We start from the raw sequence: 13,904 nt of genomic DNA, 5'->3' as shown, positions 1-13,904 counted from the left end.
TCCCAGTTTTGCTGTTTACTCTCTGTTTCACATTGGACAAATCACTTAACCTCTCTGAGCCCCAGTTTCCTCATCCGAAAAATAAGATAGTTGACGTTACCTCTAAGGGTTCTTGTAGCTCTAAACTGGCAATTCCATGACCTCATAGGGGAAGACATGTCTGAACTGATGCAGAGTAAGCAGAACCAGGGAGATGATACCCACAGCAAGTAATATAATCTGAATTAACGATAAAACAAATATGATCATCATATAAACACAACAACCAGTCTGGCTCCAAAGGAAAGATAAGGAGAACCTTGCTTTCCTTGGAGAGATGGGGAAGCCCAGAGATTGCTGGCAGACACTCACTGTGCAGATTGGTTTTGCTGAATGGTTTTTCTTTATTACGAAGGAAAGTTCACTGGGGACAGATAAGTGAGTGGGATATGCAAAAGTTATCGTGATTTTAAAACAGAAGTCATCGGTAAAACTCTTTTCAAGTGGAACGGCCTGCCTTGAGAGGTAGTCAGTGCTGCATCACTAGAGTTTTTGAAATGAAAACCATATGCCCCCCTGTTGAGGATATTGTAAAGGGGATTCTTCAGGCAAGGAGACCTTTGGAGTACCTTTCCTCTTCTCTAAGATGCCATGATACTGTGTGAAAAAGAGAAGATTGGGGAATCGTGCTGTCCTCAAATGTTAGTCATCCTTTGTTCCTGAAGGGGACCAGTGACATTACGGGTGATGTCTTGACTTGTGCATGAATTGGATTTAAGTGAAGCAGAGTTATTCAAAGGAATGACAACATTAATATACTAAGATGTATGGGGTGTTCAGGGAGGTCTAGCACCTCTGGTGTGAGGGCTTGCTCATCCACCTTTGGTGTCCACCTTCACCTAGTTCTCACCTGGGGCTCCAAGAAGCTGTAGTATGCACAGTGACCACCTGCTGGTAAACCATCTCAGCAGATGGGCTACACCAGATTGAGGGTCCTCAGATGCCTGAAGCACTGTCATATAGAAAAGGAACTGGGTGTTCTATGTTGTTCCAAGTGCAGAATGGGGACCAGTGAGGAAAAAGGACTTTCTAACAGGATTTTCTGACAATGAAACTAACAGTCTCTTGAGGTAGTGAGCTGCCTATTACTAGAGATGTTTAAGAAAACACAGGATGACCACTTGTCACAAATATTATAAAAGTAATTCTTGCATGATGTGGGAAGTTAGATGATTCTAAGAAGCCTTTCAGCTCTTAAGTGTCTATAATTCTTTGGGATAGTTCAGTTTGATCAGGACATCCTATAGGTGAGGAAAACCACATGAGCAGGAGCTACATAATTAAGACTTCATACCTAAGAGGTGGCTAGGTGGTGCAGAGGTCAGAGGGCTGGGCCTAGAGTCAGGAAGATCCAAGTTCAAATTCTTCCGCAGACACCTACTAGCTTTTCACCCTGGGCAAGTCACTTAACTTCTAAGTGCCTCAACGTCCACAACTTTAAAATAAGGATCATAGCACCTACCTTGCAGGATCAAATGCAAAAATATTTATAAATGTCGTGAGGACCAAATGCAATAATATTTGTAAAGTACTTAGTACAGTTAACAAATGATTGTTCCCTTCTCTTCTCTGTATGTTTTCTCAGTGAGGTCAGGCCAGAAAAACTTGCTTTTAAAAAAAGTCTTACTTCCACCAGCAGCTAATGCTCAGGCTTCTACTGTTCCCACCTCCATTAGAGAGGACCCCACAGTCTCCCTACTGGGTTCCTCCACCCCACGTGCCTTCCATGAATATGCTTCATTACCTTTCTATCTCCACCCACACTGTGATGGAGACCAGTGCCCAGGATCCCATTTCTGGAAGGCGCCTCCTATATACAGGCAGTCTGGGAGTCTTTGAGGATGGGAAACTGGGAGCCTGGAGGGTGAAGAGACCAGGAAAGTGGAGAGCGGGCTTCGGGTTGGAAGGCTGCGAGGCCAGAGGGAAGGAAGGCTCTCAGGCTGTAGGTGAGACATACCCAGAGCTCTTCCCCAAGCCTCTCAAGTTAGAGAGCGCGTGCGGCTCTTTGGCATCATCGAAACAACGAAGCCCAGCATGCAGCTCCTGCGCAGGACTAGTCCGAACAGGAGACCACCAGCTGGTGCCCTTGGGCGTCTACCATCTCTGCCTCCCGGCCAGCTTTCTTTTTTCCTTATCAGAAGGCTTGGTCTTTGTTGTTGTGTCCCCGTGGTCTCACATAGCACCTGATACACGGTATGCTTTTATTAAACGCTTGTTGAATTAAACTGGACGCAAGAGTGTCTACAGTGTGAAGAGCGGCCCAGAAACAGCGGTCATCGCAGCCTTTACAAGCCGGCTTTGTCGTTCAGTCATTCTAGTCGGACTCTTTGTGACCCCATGGGCTTTTCTTGGCAGAGATACTAGAGTGCTTTGCCATTTCCTTCTCCGGCTCATTTTACAGATGAGGAAACTGAGGCAAACAGGGTTAAGTGACTTTCCCAGGGTCATACAGCTAGGACGTATCTGAGGCCGGATTTGAACTCAGGTCCTCCTGGGCCCGGAGCTCTATTTACTGAGGGATGGTCTTCACTTACACCTCAAGTGGATGTCCTTCACAGCACTTGCCCTGGTTGTGGTTTGTGGTCCTTGCTCCAAGTACAGACCTTTCTAATCACAGGAAATCAGTTGCATGCTAAGAGTTAGGGGGTCCCAGGTCACAGACCCGTTCCAGGCCCCACTGCCACATCCATCGGTATTATTTCAGGTCAGGTGGCAGAAGGACGACATGGACAATAATCTGAACTTCTTCTCCGTGTCATCTGATGGAAGGGTTGTATCCTGGACTCTGGTGAAGGTAATTATCCCCCACGCCCCACCCAGCCCAACCTCGTGTCTCCAGCTTCTTACCTGTGCTTATCCAACCCTAATGGGGGGAGAGACAGCGGCATGGCATAGTGGATGGGGCACAGGACTTGGAACCAGGAAGCTCTGGGTTCAAATCCCACTTCAGGTGCTTACCAGCTGGGTGGTCTTGAGCAAATCACATAACCTCTCTGTGCCTTGGTTTCCTTATCCATCAAATGAGGGAGTTGGACTTGTCATCCTTTAAGGTCCCTTTTAGCTCTCAATCTGTGATCCCCTGAAATGAGCTGGGCCTGAATGAAATTCACTTTCCCCGGGGAACCTCGGACTCCTTGGAAGAGAACACAAAGAAACACTCATCTGTCCTCTTTCCTCCTCCTGCCCCTCCTTTCCTTTGCCCTCCAGGTTTTACAGAGATGAGAGAGGGTCATGGTCATGGGTATTGGGAGCAACATAAAGGCACTGAGAACCTGGTGCACAGAAACAGGTGGGAAGGAGAGAGTGGCAGGGAATGATGGAGGTCAAGTTGACCATGGGCCAGCCCTACCCAAGAGCATTTAGAAAACTCGGTCAAGTCGCCTACGGAGTAGGCCTCACTACAGGTATCTTGTCTACCCCCTAGTGTTTAGGCATCAATCCTGATTTTCTTAGTTCAGTCCCTTGGTGTCCTGCCCTCTCAAGCACTGGGAACCAATGGGTTAATGATTCAGCTGCCCCAATACCTACTAATAAGTGATCTTTCTCTTCCAGAAGTAATTCAGTGCAATGAAATTCAGCAACTACCATTTAAGCCCCTACTATGCGCAGAGGAGATCCATTTGGATCTGGTCCCCACCATCACCTTCACAACCTAATGAAAAGATAGGATACATACACACACACACACACACACACACGCACAAACAAACCGTAGAAAATAGAACATAATAAGTACATTTTAATAGCCCAAACTGCTATTCAAGGTCTGATGAAGGAAAGGTTGTTTTAAACCGTGGGAGTGAGAAACAGACAGAGAGAGAAAGAGACAGAGACACAGAGAGACAGAGTGTTCGTGGAGGAGGGAGCATTTGAACTGAGTTTTGAAGAATTACAACAAGGGAAATCCAGGACCCTTCCTGGTGCAGGGGATGAAGCAGCAAAGACAGGTAAGCATCAGAGGGCTGACCCGAAGCTGAATAGTCTGAGTGTCCCTAAGAGTCAACTCAGTTCAGGGCAACCAGCTTTCTCTGAGCCCTGCTGTGGTGCTGCCCCTGTGCTGGGGTGAGGCTGGGGCCCAAACAGGAGAAGGGACAGATACAGCTGGGGTGGGGGAAGGGGAGCAGCGCACAGTCTGGCTGGGGAGATGAGACTCACTCTGAATAATTCAAGAACAGATAGGGTCAGAGCTAAGGAGAGAAGAAAGCAGATGGACATAAGGAGGAACTTCCTAACCATTAGAGCTGTCCAAAAATACCATGAGCTGACTCATTAGGCAGTGAGTTCCCTATCACTGGAGACTGGATGACCACTTTTTCCAGTACATAGTAAAAGAAATTCTTGCTAAGGCACAGGTCTAACCAGATGGCCTCCGAGGTCCCTTCCATCTGAGATTCTGTGATGACAGAATCAAGTGCCCAAACGTATGCTCAGAGCACAGACAGTGTGTGTTCATGAAGCAAAGAAGTCTCTGTGGCCTGGAGTAGTCAGAAAAGGCCTACTAGAGAAGGAGATTATGCAAGACCCTGAAGGATGTGTAAGGTCTGATTAGAAATACCCAGTCTTGGGACATGATCCTGAGATGGGAGGCACCAACTCTACCCTCGCTCTAGCCAGGGGGTTCTAAGCAATGGGGCTATGCCTCATGCCTGGCTCTAAGCCCTGGTTTCAAAGCCTAGGCCCAATCCTATCTTATCGCTTCAGGCCCTGCCCCATCAACCAGGCACCACGAGCACCAGGGTCTATGACCTTGTCGTCCAGGTCTTGTATTTCCATCCATGATCTGTAACAGAAGGTAGCCTCCTGGAAGGAGGGGGTTGGAGGTGGGGTGGGAGGGAGGAATGTCACCGTCTAGTTGGGGAGATAAGACTCACACAGAATCATTCAAAAACAAGATAGTGTCAGAGCTAAGGAGAAGGAGGTAGATTTCTACGCAATCTAAAGTTAAAGTTGAAGGAAGCCTTTGAAATTATCTACACCAGGGGTAGTTAACCTTTATTTGTGTCCTGGGCCCCTTTGGAAGTCTAATGAAGGCTATGGACCCCTCCTTGCTCAGAAGAATGGTTTTAAATCATTGAAGGAAATTCTAAATTTCAGTTAAGTTTAGTAAGAATCAAGATGGAATTTTTTTTACCCATTCGTTTTTAGACCCCCTGAAATCTTTTCCCAGGTTAAGAATCGCAAATCCAAACCAACCTTTTCATTTTATAAATGAACTAAGACCCAAAGAGCTTAGTTGGCCAAGGTCACATTTTTAGTAGGTGACAGACTCTGGGAATTAAAGTCAGTTACTTTTAATGCATTTCTAAGGTATTGCTAAAGAGTATTGTAAAACTAGGACACTGGATTGAAGATGGTCACTTCTCTGGGTTGAGAAAGACCTGGGTTTGAATCTTGCCTCTGATATTAGCTGCATGACTTTGGACAAATCATGTAGCCTCTCCAAGTCTGTTTCTGTCCCCGGAAAAGGGAGGCGTGTAGTGCCTGTCTCATAGGTTAATAGGACATAACTGTATCTTAAATGACATTATGTAAAGTGCTTAGTAAACCTTAAAGTGAGAAATAGGAGTCAGCCATTATGATTGTCACTCAGGCACTGAGCTCAGGGTGTGTTAGTCATCTCTGAATAATAGATAAATAAGCGAAATTCCATCAAAGGGTAAAACAGGCCTTTGCGACAAGCTGGTAAGCACTACCAGACCAGTGGAACAGGACAGGCAAAAAGAGGTTGGGGCCAGCATCATGGAGTGGTTAAAAGGGCCTGTAAGGGAATCAGCCTGAAACCTGGGGTCCCCCTCAAATGGGGGGGATACTGAAGAAGAGAGGTACAGCCTGGCCTAGAGCCAGACCACAAGAGATGGCCTGGGGGCAGAAGGGGGCACCCCCCTAGATGGGACCAGGACATAACTTCTTTGGTGGCTGAGGATGCTGCCAGATATGGGCGGAAGCTGAATGTCCATGGAACATCCAGATCAGTTCAGAACATTACTCTGACCGATGCCCCTGTTTACTCTGACTCTTAAATTAACATTAATTTCCTAGTAAAATTTCACAGTTAAACTTGCTGACCACTTTGGGGTTTGAGAAGTGGTTTCACACCTCAGTCAAATGGAGTCCTTGGCTCACTGCTAGTGGCCCATTGATGTAGGAGAAGTCCAGGAATAGCCCTAGGTTTATAGAAAGGAGAGAGTCAGAAAGAAAAGAATGGAGAAGAGGGACAAGGGAGCTCTTCTTTGCTCTAGCTACTCAGTGTTCTAGACTGTACCATCTATATTCTAGAGCCCAGGCTTCCACCACTCAAGTCTTGATCCCACATAAAAATCCAGTTGGCTCATGAGGCTCCCCTCTTAAAGCCAATGGTTCTCAAAGTATGTTCTAAGGTCCTCAGGATTCCAGGTGTCCCTAAGGACCTTTCACAGGGAGTCTCCAAGGTCAAAACTATTTCCATAATAATACTAAGACATTTTAAATGTCTAATATGGTAAATATCAGTAGATATAATCCATATAAGCAAAAGCTCAGGTGGGGAGGGGGTCTTCAATAATTTTTTAACGTGTAAAGGAGTCCTAGGAATAAAACATTTGAGAAGGGGCAGCTAGGTGGTACAGTGGACAGAGTACCATCCCTGGAGTCAGGAGGAACCAAGTCCAAATTCAGCCTCAGACACTTGGCACTTCCTAGCTGTGTAACTCTGGACAAGTCACTTAACTCCAATTGCCTTGCTAAAAAATAAAGTTTGAGAATCACTGCTCTGAGTTCATTAGAATAGCCAAGTTCCCCCTACTTCTTTAGCAGCAAGGTTCCCCAGGTCCACCTTCTCTGATCCTTCTGCCTACCACCATCACAGCATGTGGGAACACTACCCAGTGGAGCCCAGGATGCGCAATGACACCACCATCTTTTCTGCCCACAGAATGAGCTGGTGCACACAGACATCATCAGGCTAAACGTGGAGGGCACCACAACTGAAGGTCCGGAGGAATTCATGGTGCACACAACCGGTATGAGCTGGCCCTGCCACAGGCCTGTCAAGCCTGCCTCATCCCCAGCTTCAGGGCCCCGCCCCAGCCTTATCCTTGTCCAGACAACCTGAGGCCGTGAGGCAGCAGAGGAATCCCAAACGAGCCCCTCTCTATTTATCCTGAACCTTCATTATCTCTCTGTGGCACTTCCTTCTTCTTACATTGCCAACCATGCTATATCCCTCGGCACCTGGTCTCCTAATGCAGAGGGAAGTTGGCAGACATTAGTTGTTTGTCTCCCCCGGGAGGTGGGTTGGGGGACTGAATAACTCTAGGATTGGGAGACGGGAGGAGTCGAGGATCTTAGCCAAAGTAAGTCAAGTCAACAAGGATTTACCAAGTGCCTACTGTGTGCTAGGCACTGTGCTGAGTGCCAGGGGAAGCAGGCAGGACAGAAAACTGGAGTTTCCTTTAACTGGAAAAAGTGGATAAAAATGGACTTTTTTTAATGTGGTGTTGAAACTGGTTAAAAAAAACCAGGGCAACCTCTGCTCATGCCCAGTAAAAATGTCATGTAGCAAGAGCACAGGCTGAATGAAGCCAGTGAAGATGGTCTGGCTCCAAGGCCAGACCAAGATGGACCCTGTGCCTGTGACTGATTCATTAAGTTTGTGCCTCCACGGAAACATGCAGCCTGGAGTAGAGTAGGAATTACTGACCAGAAGGCTATTGTTCAAGGAGGAGCATGTGGCAGCTGGAACAGCTCACTGTGGGGAGGAGTCCCCTAGAGTGCAAACTCCTCGGGGACAGGCTCCATTTCATTGTTGTCTTTTGTATCCTCAGTGCTCTGAACATATTAAAGCACTTAATATTCATTAAATGATTAAATGAACCATGGCTTAGTCCAGGGGTGGGGAACCTGTGGCCTCAAGGCCACACGTGGCCTTCTAGGTCCTCAAACGTGGCCCTTTGACCGAATCCAAACTTCACAGAACAAATCCTCTTAATGAAAGGATTTGTTCTGTAAAACCGGGACTCAGTCAAAAGGACGCACATGTGGCCTCAAGGCCACAGGTTCCCCACCCCTGGCTTAGTCTAATGGTGAGACAAGTCAGAATCCCAGAAAGCCAGGACCTGGAAACTCCTTAGACACTGCCCCTTAATCAGGAATAGGGCAGATAATGAGGAAAGGGCCCAGAAGCAAACCATAAGAAGAGGTGTGGGCAGATGGACAGTTGACACCAAGCCAATGACAGTCAACAGGTATAGATCCTCACAGAAGACAATGTGCGTCACAGAGGTTCAGTTGCAGGTAGCAGAGGCCTAGCCAGGCTTTCAGAAAGCTCTTTTATGGGGATTGACAGGATGGATCTGTAAGCTGGGAGAGCAATGGGTGTGCGGAACTGCACCCAACCACATCAGAGCTGGAGCAGCAGCAGAACCCAGCCAGCAGACCAGGCTGGGAGAGCCCTGGGTGCTCAGAATTAAACTGTACCAGAGCAGGAGCAGGCCCGGGGCTGAATTGCCGACTGTGGGGGCGATCCCCAGGCCTCTCAGCCCAGGACAGGGGTCTGTCAGAGCTAAGTTAGACAGGAGCCAGAGCCTGGTCTCGGCAACAACTACTCCTGGAGCTATCAGCCCACAGCATAAAGGTTTGAAATGCACCTTCTTGAACTTCTGGGAGCCATGATGACTCAGTAAACTCTAAGAGCTCTAGTACCTCCCTTGAATAAACCCAGAGAATACTGCCCTAGGAGAAACTCTGGACCAAGGAGCCAGAAGTGGGGGTTCAACAGTCTTTTAGCTCAAGAGGCTGGGGAGATGGGCCCCTCTTGCAATAACAGAAGGAGACCAGTGCAGGAAGGGAAGCATCCCAGCAAGCCCCACCTTAGCCAACCAGCAGGAATTCCTGAGCCCCAGGGGGGTGGAGCCGGCAAGCACCTTTGCATAGTCAGGGGAATTGGCAGATACCAGTGCAGACCTACAGCTGAGACCACCTGTGGTATATAGTGCAGCCCTTGGGGAAGAGGAGACTTCCAGCAGCCAGACCACCCCTCCCCCACACCTCACACTGTGACACCCCCCCCCCCCCCGGGAAACTCAGAAAGACTTCACTGGGCCTCGCTGGTTGGCACATACCAACCAGCTTCAGCTGAGCATCAGGTGAGCTGCAGCACTATATAGCTTCTAGCTGATAAAACCAGAGGCCACAGTACACAAAGCCAGTAACCAGGCCCCTAGCTCCCAACACAAGAAGTTTGGGACAGACCCCCCTGGGCCCCAGAAGCAGAGGTCCACTTAAAAAGCCAGGAAAAAGGCAACCACCATGAAGAAGCAATCCAGAAAAAGGACCATGGATTCTTACTATGGAGACAGGGAAGATCAAAATGTCAATTTAGAAGAGGACAGCATTGACACTATACCCACATATGAAACCTCAAAAGGGAATATGAACTGGTCTCAAGCCCAAAAAGCATTCCTGGAAGAGCTCAAGGAAGAGTTTAAAAGCCAAATTAGAGAGGTAAAAGAAAAAAATGGAAAAAAATTCACCGATGAGAACAAATCTTTAAAAAGTAAAATTGGTGAAATGGTTAAGGAAGTACAGAACCTAACTGGAGAAAATGACTCCTTGAAAAGTAAAATTAGCCAAATGGAAAAGGAGATACAGAAGCTAAATGAAGAAAACAATTCATTAAAAATTAGCATTGGGCAAGTAGAAGCTAATGACTCTATGAGTCATCAAGAATCAGTCAAACAAAATCTAAAGAATGAAAAAATAGAAGAAAGCATAAAATATCTCATTGGAAAAACAATTGACCTGGAAAATACATCCAGGAGAGATAATCTTAAGAATTATTGGTCTACCAAAAAGCCATGATGAAAAAAGAGCCTGGACAGTATCTTCCAAGAAATCATTATGGAAAACTACGCCGAGATCCTAGAACCAGAGGGTAAAATAGTCATTGAAAGACTCCACTGATCACCCCCTGAAAGAGATCCCAAATTGAAAACTCCAAGGAATATTATAGCCAAATTCCAGAATTATCAGGTCAAAGAGAAAATACTGCAAGCAGGCAGAAAGAAACAATTCAAATATCTCAGAACTACAGTCAGGATCACACAGGACCTTGCAATTTCTACATTAAAAGATCAGAGGGATTGGAATATGATATTTCAAAAGGCAAAGGAGCTTGGACTACAACCAAGGATCAACTATCCAGCAAAACTGAGCGTAATTTTTCAGGCAAGAAGATGAATATTCAATGAGATAAGGAAATTCCACACCTTCCTGATGAAAAGTCCAGAACTCAATGGAAAATTTGATCTTCAAATACAAAATTCAAGAGAGACATGAAAAGGTAAACAGGGGAAAAAACCTTGTTATTCAATAAGGGCTAATTGTTTACATTCTCATATAGGATTATATTGTTTTATATATGTTATTTATATATATGTATATATCTATATATGTTAATCTTGAGAATGGTATAGTTATTACGATAATTAAAAAGGATATACATAGACAGAGGGTGTGAGTATAAATTAACTGATGTGATAATAAAAAATAATTAAGGAGTACAAAGGGATTGTTCTGGGAGAAGAGGTAAGGAGGAGGTAGAAGAGGGTAAATTACATCACATGAAGAGGCACAAAAACATATTATGGTAGAGGGAAAGAAGAGAGGGAGAAGAGCAATGTTTGAGCTTTACTCTCATCGGATTTGGTTCAAGGAGAGAATAACATACTCTGATAAGTATAGAAATGAAACTTGTCCTACAGGCATTAGGAGGAGAAAGGGCAAAGAAAAGGGGGTGGCTAGGAGGAAGGGAAGAAGTAGTAAGGGAAAAGGGTAAGATAAGGGAGGGGGTTTGATAGGGAGGGAAAATTGAGGGAGGTGGTGATCAAAAGCAAAACTCTTTTGAGGAGGGGAAGGGAGAAGGGAGAAATAAAAGCATAAATGGGGGAGGGGGGAGGAATAGGATGGAGAAAAAGACACAGATAGTAATCATAACTGTGAATGTGAATGGGATGAACTCTTCGGTAAAATAGAGATGGTTAGCAGAATGGATTAAAAACCATAATCCTACAATATGTCGTTTACAAGAAACACATTTGAAACAGGGAGATACACACAGGGTAAAGGTAAAAGGCTGGAGTAGGCTATATTATGCTTCAGCTAAAATAAAAAAAAGCAGGGGTAGCAATCCTAATCTCAGACAAAGCAAAAGCAAAGATAGACCTAATTAAAAGAGATAAGGAAGGAAACTATATCCTGCTAAAAGGCACCATAGACAGAGAAGTAGTATCATTTATCATGTATACACCAAGTGGCACAGCATCCAGATTCTTAGAGGAGAAGTTAAGGAAGTTACCGGAAGAACTAGACAGCAAAGCTATACTAGTGGGGGACCTCAACCTCCCCCTCTCTGAACTTGATAAATCTAACCTCAAAATAAACAAGAAAGAAGTTAAGGAGGTGAATAGAATTTTAGAAAAAGTAGATATGATAGACTTCTGGAGAAAACTGAATGGGGATAGAAAGGAATATACCTTTTTCTCAGTGGTACATGGCACACAAAAATTGACCATATACCAGGGCATAAAAACCTCACAATCCAGTGCAGAAAGGCACAAATAGTCAATGCATCCTTTTCAGACCATGATGCAATAAAAATTATTTGTAATAAAGGTCCATGGAAAGATAGACTAAAAACTAATGGGAAACTAAATAATCTAATCCTAAAGAATGAGTGAGTCAAACAGAAAGCCCTTTTACAACCTGATCCCAACACACCTTTCCAGCCTCATTATATATTACTTTTTGAACCACCATCTCATCAAACTGACTTTCTTGCTGTTCCTCACATGAGGAGGCCTTTGCACTGGCTCTCCCTGATGCCTTTCAGGCCCTCCCTTCTCATGTCTGCCTTGTAGAATCCTTCACTGCCTTTGAGATTCAACTCAGGCACTACCTTGTATACAAAGCTTTCCCTGATCCGCCCCCTCCGCCAGCTTCTAGGGCCTTCCCCACCAAATTACCTTAGAAGTATGTATTCTCTCTCCCAATTCAACGTAAGCTCCTCGAGGGCCAGGGACTATTTCCTTCACAGGGTCTGGTATACAATAAGTGCCTATTGGTTGGTTGATAGCCAATAGAACTGGTATTGATTGTCAAAGGAACCTCTGTCCAGTCCTTGAGAGGATCAGGGGAAGGGGACAAGATGAGCCACCAGTTTGAGAAGAGTGGGTGTACTTGTTAGGGAACCAAGGCAGGGACTGGGGGGAAGAGACTAGAAGGGGGCACAAGATAGAGACCCAGTTACTGTAACCAGTGTACAAGTGTGTAAGGCAGGAACTTGGCTGAGGAAGAACAAGGCAGGAGCCCAGTTACAAGAACCAGGGTAAGACAACTACAAGGCAGCAGCCAGGAAGATGTGATTCTTTGCTGTTAAACCACTGGTATCATGGTTCTTAGTTTCCCTTGACTAGTAATAATAAGAACTTATATTTGTATGCCATAAAAAAACACGCAAAAAAGAGCATTTACATTCACACAGCACAACGTAAAAAGAGGATTCAATATAAAACCATGAATTTTCATTTCACACTATTTACCTTTTAAAAAAAACCCCATCAGCATACCAAGCACTTTCATGGCCATTTTTTTTATTTGATCCTCACACTAACCTTGGCAGTAAATAAGAAGGATATTATCCCCGGTACAAAGGAAGCAACATGAGACACAGAGAAGACAAGAACATCCCCAAAGGTCACACAGCAAGTCTGTGGCAGAACTGGGATTAGAATCTGGGGCTCCTGAATTGAAATTCTGGCCCAGGGCCCAGGTCACTTAACAGCACCATTCTTATAGGAAAGGTTCAGTGAACACTCAATCCCAGAAGCTGTCAGGAGGAGTGAGGTGGGAGGACAGAGAACAATGCAGGAGCAGCCTGAGGGCTATAACAGAGGATTGAATTCTGTTCCTTGAAGCCAGGTTGGAGAGGCTGGATATAGAGTATAATGATGTGTCCTGTACCACTCCAAGAGCCAGAAGGTGGAAGGATGCCTAGAATGGCAGGCAAGAGGCCAAACCAGTAAGTAGAGCAGGGGTTTGCCTGGAATGTTCAAGGCAAGGTCAGGCTGGGCACTAACATGAGCAGAGCTAGGGGCATAGGCATAGGGAGGTGGTTCTGGCATGGTGGGCAGGGTGAATTCTGAGACCAGAGAGGGGTCCGAGGAAGGAGAGTGCAGATGGAGAAAAGTGGAGCCAGACTGAGCCCTAGGCCTATTTGTGCCCTCCATCCCTTTGGCAGTCTGGTAAAGCCTAGGGACCCCTTCTCAGAATAGCGTTCTTAAATGCATAAAATAAATATATCATATATATATGTATGTATATATATATATATGTATATATATATAGGATTAAAAGCAACCAATTATATTGAAATGAAGGTATCAACATTTTAAAAAACAAATTTGTAGACCTTCTCTTCAGGTTAAAGACCCCTGATCTAAGTGATAGATAGGCAGGTGCCAGGTAAGCATATTGTTCTAACAGTGTCTGGCTCTAGTGAGGCCATTCGAAGTGCTTCCAGAGCCAACTGTCATATTGTTGAGGGGTGGAATGACCTTCCAATTATTTTCAACAAACATTAAGTGTCTACTCTGGGCAAGGTATTGAATTAGGTGCCGAAGATACAAATATGAAAAATTATATAGTCCCTACCCTCAAGATGCTCACAGCCTAGTGGGGGACAGGGTGAGGCCTATACATGAATAACTATAATACGAATTAGAAAATGATTAACTTGGACAGCCTGAGTGATTCAAGGAGGGAGGAATAATTTCCAGCTGGGGAAATTAGGAAATTCTTTGAGTGGAGGGCCCTGAAGGAAGAGAAACTTG

The 13,904-nt window shown here is 45.3% G+C and overlaps 1 protein-coding gene across 1 annotated transcript in view; it reads left to right on the top strand.

The window, feature by feature from the left end:
* LOC118832128 (dynein intermediate chain 1, axonemal-like) overlaps positions 1 to 13,904 on the top strand; it is a 79,672-nt gene that overhangs the window by 23,958 nt on the left and 41,810 nt on the right. Inside the window, exons 2-3 of the mRNA XM_036739559.1 lie at positions 2,744 to 2,833; positions 6,950 to 7,037. Of these exons, the coding sequence (XP_036595454.1) occupies positions 2,744 to 2,833; positions 6,950 to 7,037 (178 nt within the window). The remainder of the gene's footprint in view (positions 1 to 2,743; positions 2,834 to 6,949; positions 7,038 to 13,904) is intronic.

This window comes from Trichosurus vulpecula, chromosome 9, assembly GCF_011100635.1.
Source record: "Trichosurus vulpecula isolate mTriVul1 chromosome 9, mTriVul1.pri, whole genome shotgun sequence".
Taxonomy (NCBI): domain Eukaryota; kingdom Metazoa; phylum Chordata; class Mammalia; order Diprotodontia; family Phalangeridae; genus Trichosurus; species Trichosurus vulpecula.
The sequence above is the reverse complement of the archived record's forward strand: the minus strand, read 5'-3'. Positions and strand labels throughout refer to the sequence as shown.